This window comes from Balaenoptera acutorostrata, chromosome 15 (genome assembly GCF_949987535.1).
Source record: "Balaenoptera acutorostrata chromosome 15, mBalAcu1.1, whole genome shotgun sequence".
NCBI classification, from domain to species: Eukaryota; Metazoa; Chordata; class Mammalia; order Artiodactyla; family Balaenopteridae; genus Balaenoptera; species Balaenoptera acutorostrata.
This window is the reverse complement of record NC_080078.1, coordinates 18,662,684-18,675,590: the sequence shown is the minus strand read 5'-3', so window position 1 is coordinate 18,675,590 and position 12,907 is coordinate 18,662,684. Positions and strand designations below refer to the sequence as shown.

Genomic DNA, 12,907 nt, shown 5'->3' with positions numbered 1-12,907 from the left:
TGGATTATGATATGAGTAAGAAATATGCCATTGCCATAAGCCTATGAGATACAAAGGCTGTTGCAGCAACTGGAGTGAATTACCTTGACAAATACACCTGAGTTTGGAATGTAAGTACAAAAGGGCGAGGCTGCCGAAGAGTATGTGCTGGGTCTCTAAGGTCTGGTTAGCTCTGAGGAGCCTGGGGTGGAGTCAGCCAATGGAGTGAAGACAGATGGAGCTGAGCCCATCTGATGGAAACACCAAGGAATGACTGGGCTTTAAAGCCTCTGCTTTTGGGCGAAGAGTCTGGGAGCTAGGCTGTGATTGTCTGTGGACATTGGGGAACACAGCTGTGGGAGTGCTGCAACTAGGAGATGCAGAGAAACTCGTTGATTCATCCATCCATCCACCCATCCATCCATCCATCCACCCATCCATCCATCCACTCACTCATCCATCCATCCACCCATCCATCCTCCATCTGCCCATCCATTTACTCATCCATTTACCCATCTACCCGTTCATCCACTCACCTATCCATCCATCCACTCACCCATCCATCCATCCACTCACTCATCCATCCATCCACCCATCCATCCATCCACTCACCCATCCATCCATCCACTCGCTCATCCATCCATCCACCCATCCATCCATCCACTCACCCATCCATCCATCCACCCGTCCATCCATCCACTCACTCATCCATCCATCCACCCATACATCCATCCATCCACCCATCCATCCTCAATCCGCCCATCCATTTACTCATCCATTTACCCATCTACCCGTTCATCCATCCATCCATTCATCCACCCATCCATCCTCCATCCGCCCATCCATTTACTCATCCACTTACCCATCTACCCATTCATCCATCCATCCATTCATCCATCCATCCATCCATCCATCTACCCATCCATCCATCCATCCATCCAATACTTCCCAGCACCTGCTGTGTGCTGAGCACTGTAGATGCAGAGGACAAATAAGCAGTCATGAGCCCTGTCTTCATGGAGCTCAAAGACTAGTGAGATGAAGAGTGGCTAACACCTTATTCTCAGGTCAACTCTTCACAGAGAGGAATAGACACCTTGCTGCTTCCTTTACCCTGAAAACCCACCTTGGAGATTCTTTGGATACAGCTGGCCCAAGTTGCTCTAAGCAACTAGAGGAAGAAGCATGTTTAACCTCAGTTGGCAGGAGGAGGCTGCTGGAGCAGCTCTTAGCCTCAGGGGCTGTTCCTGCCTGGGTTGCCCTCAGTCGCCTTAAGGATAGTCCCTAATCACACCCCTGGAGGCAGATAGCATTGTACAGCGTGTGTAAGCTTGCTCTGCTTGTGAGAGATGCCTCTGCAATGTCCATCTGAACCCAGGTCAAGGAAGGGACAGCAATCCTCAATGGAAGCAATTATTAGCTCATATGAAAACTGCTCCTAGAAAGATGAACCAGTGGAAATGATGACAGCCCTCTGGGCCAGGCTAGCTTCCTCTGAAGCCTTCCTTCCCTGAGCTGTCTGTGGATCGGTCTAATCAGTACTCACAGCCCTAGGGGTGAAAACAAGAGTCTCCCCATCCAAACTTGGCACGAGCTTGGTCTTCACTCCACTATAAATAATAATAGGAATGACAAATGATGTTAATGATAATAATAAAAACCATTTATTGAGCTCCTTCTACCATCAGTCACTTTATATTATTTCCTTTAATCTCATACTTCAGCGATGGCCCACTCTGAGCTGTTGGCGCCATGGAGCACCAGGAATGAAGACATCCAAGTAACAATAGGATGACTTGAGTGCTTGCTATGGGTCAGATGCCATGGTAACGGCTTTACCTCGCCTGACTTTACAACGCACCTATTACTTATGTTTCATTAGCATCTCCATTTTGCAAAGAAACTGAGGTCTAGAGAGGGTAAGTGCCATACCAAAGGTCACAGCCAAGGACATGGCAGAGCAGGTATTGAGCCTGGCAGCCTGGCTTCAGAGCCTATGCAGCTAAACACTATGCTGTACTGCCAGGGCTGTGCTAGTCTAGAACTTTCTCCAGAAGCCAATGCCATTTTGTGCAGGAAGGCAGTGCTGTAGCAAGGCCTGGAATTCCACTAAGTGAAAGTCCACACTGTGTAGGCAGGGATGTTCTTCAGAGTTTCTGGAAGATGTCTGGGCTCTAGTTCTCTGCCTTTCTGGAAGACACCCTGACATGATCACTTATATAGTGAGCTTGTTGGTTCAAACCACCTCCCTTGCCTCCCCATCCTCCCAGGAGATAAAACCGATTGGCAGCTGGGGCAGCGTAGACAGGTCTACTGGTCAGTCCAAGGAGGGCTGCCCATGACAGTGATATGAGCCTGATATAAATCCTGAGAAAGCTGGGCCTGGTGATTTTCCTTTCAGAAGACAAACACTACACATTCATTTACATTTTGCAGCATGCAAAGCAAGTACACATTCATTGGCTCATTGAATTTGAACCTTGAAAAAGTAAGCTCTGACAAGCCAGAAAAGCAGAAACTGTAATCCCCAACTCTGGTAGGAGATACTGTTTCCATATGACAGATGAAGAAGGTGAGCTTTGGTGAGCTGGGGTCCTTTGTGAGCTCAAGATGACACAGCTACATAGCAGTGGACCCGCTCTAGCCCAAAATCTGTGCTGTGAACCATCAGGCCCCCTGGCTCCCAGCCACAGACACCTTCCCATTGTCAGGTCCTGTCCACTACATCCATTTCCCACTGTGTCCTCAGGACCATACAAGGCACATAGTGGGTACTCAGTTATTGTTCATTGAATGGATGAGTGGGTGGGTGGGCGGATTTGCTACCTTGAGACACAGTCATGACTTAGATGTGCTAATTGTGTGGCGGGACCACCTCTACACTCCAACTAGGATCCAGGAAAACTGAAAATCGTGCAGCTCCGAAGTTTGTACAGGTGGCCAGAAGTGTCTAAATACATTGACCTCCCTGAAGTTGCTCAAAATCCTCTCCTTCATTAATATTTATTTTTTTCTGAGAACCGGCTATGCATTACCTAACACTTAGACTACCTAATGAAATCCCCATTACTGCCATGGCAGACCCATATAATCACCCCCATCTTATAGAAGAGAAAATCAAGGGCCAGAGAGGTTAAGTGACTTGCCCAAATTTATACTGTTATTTAGTGGCAGAGCTGAAATTCCAATTATGATCCGTCAGTTGCTAAAATCCACCTCCTAACCAGTACTGGTTCCCTGGCAAGGGTGGTCCTCTTGAGATTGTTCAGAAGAATCTGGGGGTGCTTACGGCTTCAAGGAGCTGGACCACACACAACTCATCTCTCGTAAATAAACCCCTGCAACTTCTAGCAAATTCCACCTTCCCCCACCCCCATTAAAGGAACAAGCCAGCAGAGAGATCTTGCTTTGCTCGTCAAGAAGCTCTCGATTAGAAATCTAGTTAACAATTCATCTAAAAGAAGCCGAGTATTCCAAGCATATCCAGATTAATATTTATAGAGGGAATGCTTGCTCAGACCCAATTATTCTGAGGGCCTGGAAGCCGGTTACAAGTGGTGCACAGAGTGAAGAAAGCGGGTGAGGCTTCCAGGGGAAGCGGGCTCTGGGGACAATTGCCAGGACCCTGTTTGGTGCAAAGCACGGGGTGTCGATGGGGGCTGGGCATATCTGGTGGGGCGAACAGGTAACTCACCCCAGGCCCTTCTATTTACAGGTAGGCTCTGAACTTCACCACAGCTTCAACTGTTCTCTTTAGCACAGAATATGGGCAAAGCATGTCTTTGCAGGGTCACAAAACCAAAGGCTTACAGGGGCTGGGCAGTGGGGTGAATTCACTGATGAGTCAGATGGGGGCTCAGGCAAACTGGAGACCAGGTTCCACCATGCCCCACCTCCAATCCATCCTGCCAGTGGGAATGGGGGCCCCGTCTGGTCAGCCAGATTTTTCCTATAGAAAATTCAGATTTGAATATGAAATTCCCATAAAAACTAATTTACATTTTTAAATAGTGAGAGGGCCAACAAAGCATGTCTGTGTCATTTTGGGCCCACACGCTGCCTTGTCATAACCTCTCCCCTAGAGGCTGGAATCTGAGATTAGTTCCACTAGCTTTGATCAAGTCCTGCTGTATTTGCCTTATAGAATTCTCCCAGCTCTGCCTTAAAAACCAGTCAATGTGTGATGGTATTTCTCCAGGTTCTACAGGACTCAGCCCATTGCAAACTTGGAAACTAAAGTTCCTATTAGAAGTCCTAAACCACCACCGGGAGGAGTAAGAAATAGCTAGTATCCCCAAGACCTTAATGTCAACGTCAGAACATTGTTTCTCTAGCCTCCCGACCAGTGACGCTCATTTCTGGATCTCCGGTCTCTAAATCTCACTCTTCCTATTCATCTTCCAGGTAGCATCAGTGAGCTCTTTGGAAAATGCAAATCTGATTGCCTCATTCTTCTGCTCTCCGAAGAGTCCCCATCGCCTTCCCCCAAAAGATGAGCCTCCTTAGAATCACAATTAAGACCCTGTGTGATCTGACCATCACCTGTCCCTCCTGCCTCAATCCCCACCACCTTTAGCCTCACATTCTTTCATAGTTAGAGATCTTTGTTTGGAAGCAGCAGGAAGTGGGTCCCGTCCCACTATCTGAAGCAGAGCAGGAACAATAGAGACTGCTGTCATCTGACTGTAAGCCACCAATGTCACACGCCTGGATCTCTGTTTCCCCACTTGCCCACTTCAGGCTGTTCTTAATATTTATATAATAGTCAGTGATCTTTTAATTTTTTTTTTTTTTTTTTTTTTTAATGAGGATCTTGAATCAGATGCGTATGTTTTGATTGATTGATTGATTGATTGATTTTGGCTGTGTTGGGTCTTCGTTTCTGTGCGAGGGCTTTCTCCAGTTGTGGCAAGCGGGGGCCACTCTTCATCGCGATGCGCGGGCCTCTCACCGTCGCGGCCTCTCTCGTTGCGGAGCACAGGCTCCAGACGCGCAGGCTCAGCAGTTGTGGCTCACGGGCCCAGCCGCTCCGCGGCATGTGGGATCTTCCCAGGCCAGGGCTCGAACCCGTGTCCCCTGCATTAGCAGGCAGATTCTCAACCACTGCGCCACCAGGGAAGCCCGTCAGTGATCTTTTAAACCTTGAATTAGTCCATGCCTCTCCCCTGCTTATAATCCTCCAAGGACTTTCATTTCACTGAGAATAAAAATGAAATCTCCATCACGATTTGCAGCAATAACTGACATTTATGGAGCACTTATGTACCAGACATTTTTCGAAGCACTTGATATGTATTAACAAGTCACAGCAACCTTTCAGGGTAGGTTCTATTATTAGCCCCATTTAGCGGATAGGGACACTGTGGAATAGAGAGGTCAAGTATTTGACTGACGGCACACGGCTGCAAGGTGGTGAATTCAAGAGGGATAGGCTGACTCCAGAGCCCATGGTCTCATCCTCTCCCACACCAAATGCTGCCCGTGCTCTCCTAGCGCTGTCCTTCTCATTCACTCTGCTCCAGTCTCACGACTGTCATTGCTGTTCTTCAAATGTGTCACTTTCATTCCAAAGGACCTCTTCTCCTGCTATTCCACCTGCCTGGAATTTCCCTGCATCAGAACTCTGTATGGCTTCTTACATCACCTCTACCAAGAAGTTTGCCATCCTATCTAAACTAGTACCTCTCCTCCTGTGCCACGTTACTCCCCTAAACTGCACCAGTTTTTTCAAAGTACTAAATCAACAGGAAGGCAGGAGGAAAAAGTTTGAAAAGAGCAGGGTTGAGGGAGTTTTGGGAGGTTCTTATAACAGGAGCTGATAGGATTGTTTCAGGTCACCGGGGTGAATCAACTCCCACAATTTTTCCATCATTGATGCAAATTCCAAGGAGAGATAGATTCCTGGTTCCATTTGGCCACTTGGCCATTTACCTCAGTTTTGACTTAGGGAGAGCAGGGCGCCTTGATTAACAACCAGAGTAGTAGCTACTAGCCCAGATGGTACCTCTGTGCAAATTTGAGGAAAATGCCCTTCTCTGAGGTAGGCACAGCCCTCTTCCATTGGGCATGGTTGGTGAACAGAACCAGGGCTTGATTTCAGCCTGAAGCTCAGCCTTGACCAGGCACCCTTGTGCCGTGCACAACATGTTCACCCACGTGGGGCTGCCGAGTTAGGATTGCCTACAGATGGGGAGAGGTACTTCCTCAGAATAGAATTAAGGACTGTCACTAAAGAAGTGAGGGTCTATGCTGACTGGCCAAAAAAATAAGTCCATTAATGTCTGCCAGCTCTTCTCAACCAGTGGATCTCAACTCAGATTGTATATATAGAGTCCTCTGATGGGCTTTACAAATACTCAAATTCTAAAACCCTATCCAAAACCAATAAATCAGTATCTCTGGAGGTGGCACCTGAGCATCAGTATTTTAAAGCATCCTCAGTGATCCCAGTTTGCTGCCAGGGTTGAAAACCACTGCTCTAAACTCTACCTCCCCTGAATGCTGTAGTTTCTCACCGAGACCTTAACATGTATTGCTTCTATGCCCTTGTTCCAATTGTCATCTTTGCCTAGGATGCTTATGAACAACACACACACACACACACACACACACACACACGCCTTTGCTGTGATAACTCTTGCTCAAATCCTCAAGAAAACATACCTGACCTCTACTCACCACACCCCATGCTTCTTGATCACTGAGCATTCCAGAGCTCACTGGGTTTGTCATCAGAACTGTATGTTCATTTAACTAGACTGTGAACTCCTGACAACAGGGATTGGGCCAGATTCATCATAGGCCTACAATCTAACCCTAGAGACCTAGTCCTAACATCTGGGGACTTCTGATGGTTGTCCTTGCATCTCTTATTTCCTGCCAACACCACATCCCAACTTGGACTGACTCAAGATTTTCGGTGTTCTGTTAGTACCTCATTTTCTTCAATCCAGAATCTATATTTCTACTTGATTTTGAAAATGTGTAACCCAGAAATCTTGACAGTTCAGACCCCCCCCCCCACATTTTAGCCAGGGTTTTCCAGAGAAACAAAACCAAAAGAAGACATATAAATGAGGAGATCTATTGCAGGAATTGGCTCATGGGATTATGGAGGATACGAGGTCCCATGACCAGCTGTCTGCAAGCTGAAGAACCAGGAAAGCTGGAGGTGTAATTCAGTCTGAGTCCAAAGACCTGAGAATTAGGAGCACCCATGTCCAAGGCAGGAGAAGATGGATGTTCCAGCTCAAGACAAAAAAGATCAAATTTGCACACCCTCACCTTTTTGTTCTATCCGGCCCACGATGGATTGCATGATGCCCACCTGCATTAGTGAGGGTGATCGTCTTTCCTCATCTACTGATTCAAATGCTAATCTCCTCTGGAAACACCCCCATAGACACACCCAAAAGTAATGTTTTACCATTTATCTGATCATCCCTTCACCCAGTCAAGTTAACACATAAAACTATCACATCCTGGATATTATTCTGGCCTGCAATGAACTGTTTTTGTTTGTTTGTTTTTTGTTTTCTTTTGCTCTTTGGACTTTGGAAAGTAAATTTGAGCCAGTGCCTCTTCCTGCTTGCAGTAAAGACATCCACCCACTTAGTCTCAGTTAAAATCCCTTCGTCACCTCTTCACTCCCTTTTCTTCTCCAGATTTTTTCAGCTTTCCCTGCAGCCTAAGTTATACCCTTAAAGAAAAGAACTCTGACATTCTCCCTGCCTTTCATCCCCTCAAGGCTCAAGGACTTCTGCTATCTCCCAGCCTCACCCGGCCTTCCCTGAGAAAAGCAGCTAGGGCTTAAATTAGCAGGATAGTCCCAAGAAAGGATTTTGACTGATCTGTGCACGCAGTTTTTCCTTGATGTGCTGGAGACAGATGAGGGAGGGATTTCATAGAGAGCCCCCGTCTCTGCTCAGTGTCAGCAGCTGCTCTTAAGTCAACAGAGTAATGGTGTGTGTCTGGGCTGAAGAGAACAGAGGTTGCTTAAATTGTTTTCCATCCCCTCTGAAACCAATAAGTGCTACTCCATTGCTTGGCACAATTGAGTTCCTGAACGGTGCCCCAGTGGGGTGTCAAATCAAATCTTAACCCTGTCAAATGTTGACTCTGTGAGCTTCCAGGAACAGGCATGAGGCCAAGTGAGGAGAGCTTGGGGATTCTGTTCCATTTGGCCTGTGCAGGGGGCCATGATAATCCACTCTTCTCAGTCTCTGGGAGAAAGGCCATCAGCACCAGCAAATATCTGGGTCTGAGAGATGCCTTCTGGAAGGTTTAAATGGCCATGACTGATAGTACATGCCAGCAGACAGTTGTCAGAAGGCATGGGGTTGATTAAATAACGGAAGGAGGGGTGGATGGATTTTTTAAATCCCCAAATCTTTACTGAGGGCTATTCTACCCTGGAGCGATACCAATGAATAAGACAGAAAAGATCTCCACACTCAAGGGGCTGACATTATAGACGATCTCTCTCCAACTTACTCCAGAAAAGCAAACATCTTGAAAGATGAAGAAGAGCTTTCAAGAGATACCATAGGACAAAAAAATTCCCTTCAGGATGCTCAGAGGTCCTGAAGACTCCATGCTTTCTTTCAGACTACATGCTCTGGTCTAACAAAATTGCCCGGATGCAGACCAGTTCTGTGGATGGGAGGCCAACATGCCAGTGACAAGAGGAGCTTTCACTTGTCTTCCATCTCCATCTGTTCACACCAGGCCACGGGCTCTGTGATCTCACATTCACTCAAGATGGACTCTTTCACCTGGGAAGTGTCCCAGAAGCAGCACGCCTCTGACTCAAATCCAAGGCGCTAGATGTTATGAGGAGGTAGCTAAGATCTCAGACTCTAAAATCTGGTTTTGGATTCCAGCTCTGCTACTGACTCGTGCATGACCTTGGGCATGTCCCATACTCTCTGAGTCTCAAGTTTTTCGACTAAAAAATGAAGATGTCATTCCCAATCTTCCAGTTTATCACACTACTATATATAAAGTAGATAACTAGTAAGGACCTACTGTATAGCACAGGGAACTCTACTCAGTAGTCTGTAACGGCCTATATGGGAAAAGAATCTAAAAAAGAGTGGATATATGTATATGTATAACAGATTAACTTTGCTGTACACTTGAAACTAACATAACACTGTAAATCAACTATACGGCAATAAAAATGTTTTAAAAATGAAGATAATATGAATACTAATTCTTCAGAGTTGAGGTAAGGACTCAGTGAGATAATTTGGGTGAGAAGTAAATAAAAATTACTTTAGTAATTAAAATAGAAATTATTAAAATAGAAATTAAAATAGAAATTAAAATAGTAATTAAAATAGTAATACTAAAGTAATTTTTATTTACTTCTCACCCAAATTATCTCACTGAGTCCTTACCTCAACTCTGAAGAATTAGTATTCATATTATCTTCATTTTTAAAACATTTTTATTGCCGTATAGTTGATTTACAGTGTTATGTTAGTGGCTTCCCTGGTGGCACAGTGGTTAAGAATCCGCCTGCCAATGCAGGGAACACAGGTTCAAGCCCTGGTCCAGGAAGATCCCACATGCCACGGAGCAACTAAGCCCCTGTGCCACAACTACTGAGCCCGCGTGCCACAACTACTGAAGCCCATGCACCTAGAGCCCGTGCTCTGCAACATGAGAAGCCTGGGCACCGCAACGAAGAGCAGCCCCCACTCGCAGCAACTAGAGAAAGCATGCACGCAGCAATGAAGACCCAATGCAACCAAAAAAAAAAAAAAAATTAAAAGTAATTTAAAAATCAATAAAATCCTTTAAAAAATTCTAAAAAATAGTAATAAAAATTAATTTATTATTATTATTCACATGTTTTTAAAATTTTCATTGAGGTATGGTGTATGCAATACAATGCACAGATTTTAAGTGTTCAGTGTGACGTCAACCATGTAACCACCACCCAAACAACACAGAGAACATTTTCACGGCCTAGAAATTTCCCTCATGCCCCTTTCCAGTGTTCCCTCCCCAAGCGGCAATCACTTTTTGACATTTGTCATCGTAGATAAGTTTTATCTATCTTGGAAAGCCATAGAAATAAAATCATAAACTAAATTTTGAGTGTGCGTTTTTCTTCTTTTCCTCAATATAATTTTTTTTGAGATTTGTGAATGTTGGGCTATATCCACGTGTGTGTACCTGTTGTTGATTCCTTTTTACTGCTGAGCAGTTTTCAAGTGTAGTGACTTTACCACAATCTGCTTCCCCATTCAGTCTGCCTAGTGTGGTTGCAACGTTTTACACCCCAGCAGCAAGATGGAGCACCAGTTGCTCATGCCTTTGCCAACATTTGCTGCTCTCATTCTTTCTGATTTTTAACTCCCTGTTTTATTAGTATTTGGTGCTCTATGTGCTCATCTTAGCACTGTTATGGTCCTAGGCAGATGCCACCTTTGCAGAATATTTATTGTGGAGCCCAAGTACTTTCACTTCTTTCATCAGCTTCAGTTGTTTCAGGACCTTCAAAATTGGAGGAATTAAAGTCATTCTGAAGTTGATGGTTTCAACACAAGTTACCACCTTACTTTTATCTTTGAATGGTTCCTCTCAAAAGCCATAAATGCAGGATGAAAGTATCACTAGCTCCTAAGCCAGCCCTTCTACGAGAAGCTACTCCAGACTGGGGCTTGGAGCTGATACATCACCAAATCCACCTAGAATCCTGTGATGAGCAACACTGGTGAGGAACTCTTGACTGAATGTGCCCTGAATCCATTCCCTCCATAGATCTGATAACAGTGTCCCAATTTTCCTGTTTTTTTTGTAAGAAAATAGGACATTTTTATTACCATTGAAATGCATGTTGAAAAGAATCTTTATTTCAATAACTTGACACTTAAAGGCGTAATAAAGGTGCAGTTCTATTATCAGTAGTTATTGATGAGAAACAAAAGCATATGAATCCAAAATACCTGCTTTGTCAATCTCAATAAAGTAGTTTCAATGTGGGAGTTTTTTGGCTACTACAGAGATTATAATTTTTTTTGAATTTTATTTTATTTTTTTAATATACAGCAGGTTCTTATTAGTAATCTATTTTTAACATATTACTGTGTATATGTCAATCCCAATCTCCCAATTCATCCCACTTCCCCCCCTGCTTTCCCCCCTTGGTGTCCATACGTTTGTTCTCTACATCCGTGTCTCTATGTCTGCCCTGCAAACTGGTTTATCCGTACCGTTTTTCTAGATTCCACATATATGTGTTAATATACGATATTTGTTTTTCTCTTTCTGACTTATTTCACTCTGTATGACAGTCTTTAGATCCATCCACGTCTCCACAAATGACCCAATTTCATTCCTTTTTATGGCTGAGTAATATTCCATTGTATATATGTACCACATCTTCTTTATCCATTCATCTGTCAATGGGCATTTAGGTTGATTCCATGACCTGGCTATTGTAAATAGTGCTGCAATAAACATTGGGGTGCATTTGTCTTTTTGAATTATGGTTTTCTCTGGGTATATGCCCAGTAGTGGGATTGCTGGGTCATATGGTAATAATATTTTTAGTTTTTTAAGGAACTTCCATACTGGTCTCCATAGTGGCTGTATCAATTTACATTCCCACCAACAGTGCAAGAGGGTTCCCTTTTCTCCACACCCTCTCCAGCATTTGTTGTTTGTAGATTTTCTGATGATGCCCATTCTAACCAGTGTGAGGTGATACCTCATTGTAGTTTTGATTTGCATTTCTCTAATAATTAGTGATGTTGAGCAGCTTTTCATGTGCCTCTTGGCCATCTGTATGTTTTCTTTGGAGAAATGTCTATTTAGGTCTTCTGCCCATTTCTTGATTGGGTTGTTTGTTTTTTTTTTTTAATATTGAGCTGCATGGGCTGTTTATATACTTTGGAGATTAATCCTTTGTCTGTTGATTCGTTTGCAAATATTTTCTCCCATTCTGAGGGTTGTCTTTTTGTCTTGTTTATGGTTTCCTTTGCTGTGCAGAAGCTTTTAAGTTTCATTAGGTCCCATTTGTTTATTTTTGTTTTTATTTCCATTACTCTAGGAGGTGGGTCAAAAAAGATCTTGCTGTGATTTATGTGAAAGACTGTTCTTCCTATGTTTTCTGCTAAGAGTTTTATAGTGTCCGGTCTTACATTTAGGTCTTTAATCCATTTTGAGTTTATTTTTGTGTATGGTGTTAGGGAGTGTTCTAATTTCATTCTTTTACATGTAGCTGTCTAGTTTTCCCAGCACCACTTATTGAAGAAGCTGTCTTTTCTCCATTGTATATCCTTGCCTCCTTTGTCATAGATTAGTTGACCATAGGTGCTCTGGGCTTTCTATCCTGTTCCATTGATCTATATTTCTATTTTTGTGCCAGTACCATACTGTCTTGATTACTGTAGCTTTGTAGTACTGTCTTGATTACTGTAGCTTTGTAGTATAGTCTGAAGCTATATCAGGGAGCCTGATCCCTCCAGCTCCGTTTTTCTTTCTCAAGATTGTTTTGGCTATTCGGGGTCTTTTGTGTTTCCATACAAATTGTGAAATTTTTTGTTCTAGTTTTGTGAAAAATGCCAGTGGTAGTTTGATAGGGATTGCATTGAATCTGTAGATTGTGTTGGGTAGTATAGTCATTTTCACAACATTGATTCTTCTTGTCCAAGAAAATGGTATATCCCTCCATCTGTTTCTGTCATCTTTGATTTCTTTCATCAGTGTCTTATAGTTTTCTGAGTACAGGTCTTTTGTCTCCTTAGGTAGGTTAATTCCTAGGTATTTTATTCTTTTTGTTGCAATGGTAAATGGGACTGTTTCCTTAATTTCTCCTTCTGATCTTTCGTTGTTAGTGTATAGAAATGCAAGAGATTTCTGTGCATTAATTTTGTATCCTGCAACTTTACCAAATTCATTGATTCACTCTGTT

At 43.7% G+C, this 12,907-nt stretch overlaps 1 protein-coding gene across 1 annotated transcript; it reads left to right on the top strand.

Moving 5' to 3' along the window:
• Positions 1–356: 356 nt before the first annotated feature.
• LOC130704856 (guanine nucleotide exchange factor subunit RIC1-like) lies at positions 357–887 on the top strand (the record flags this gene model as incomplete). Its single annotated transcript, XM_057528873.1, has 1 exon — positions 357–887. A coding segment is annotated over exon 1 (531 nt), but the record flags the coding sequence as incomplete, so codon positions are not given.
• Between the last annotated feature and the right edge of the window lie 12,020 nt (positions 888–12,907).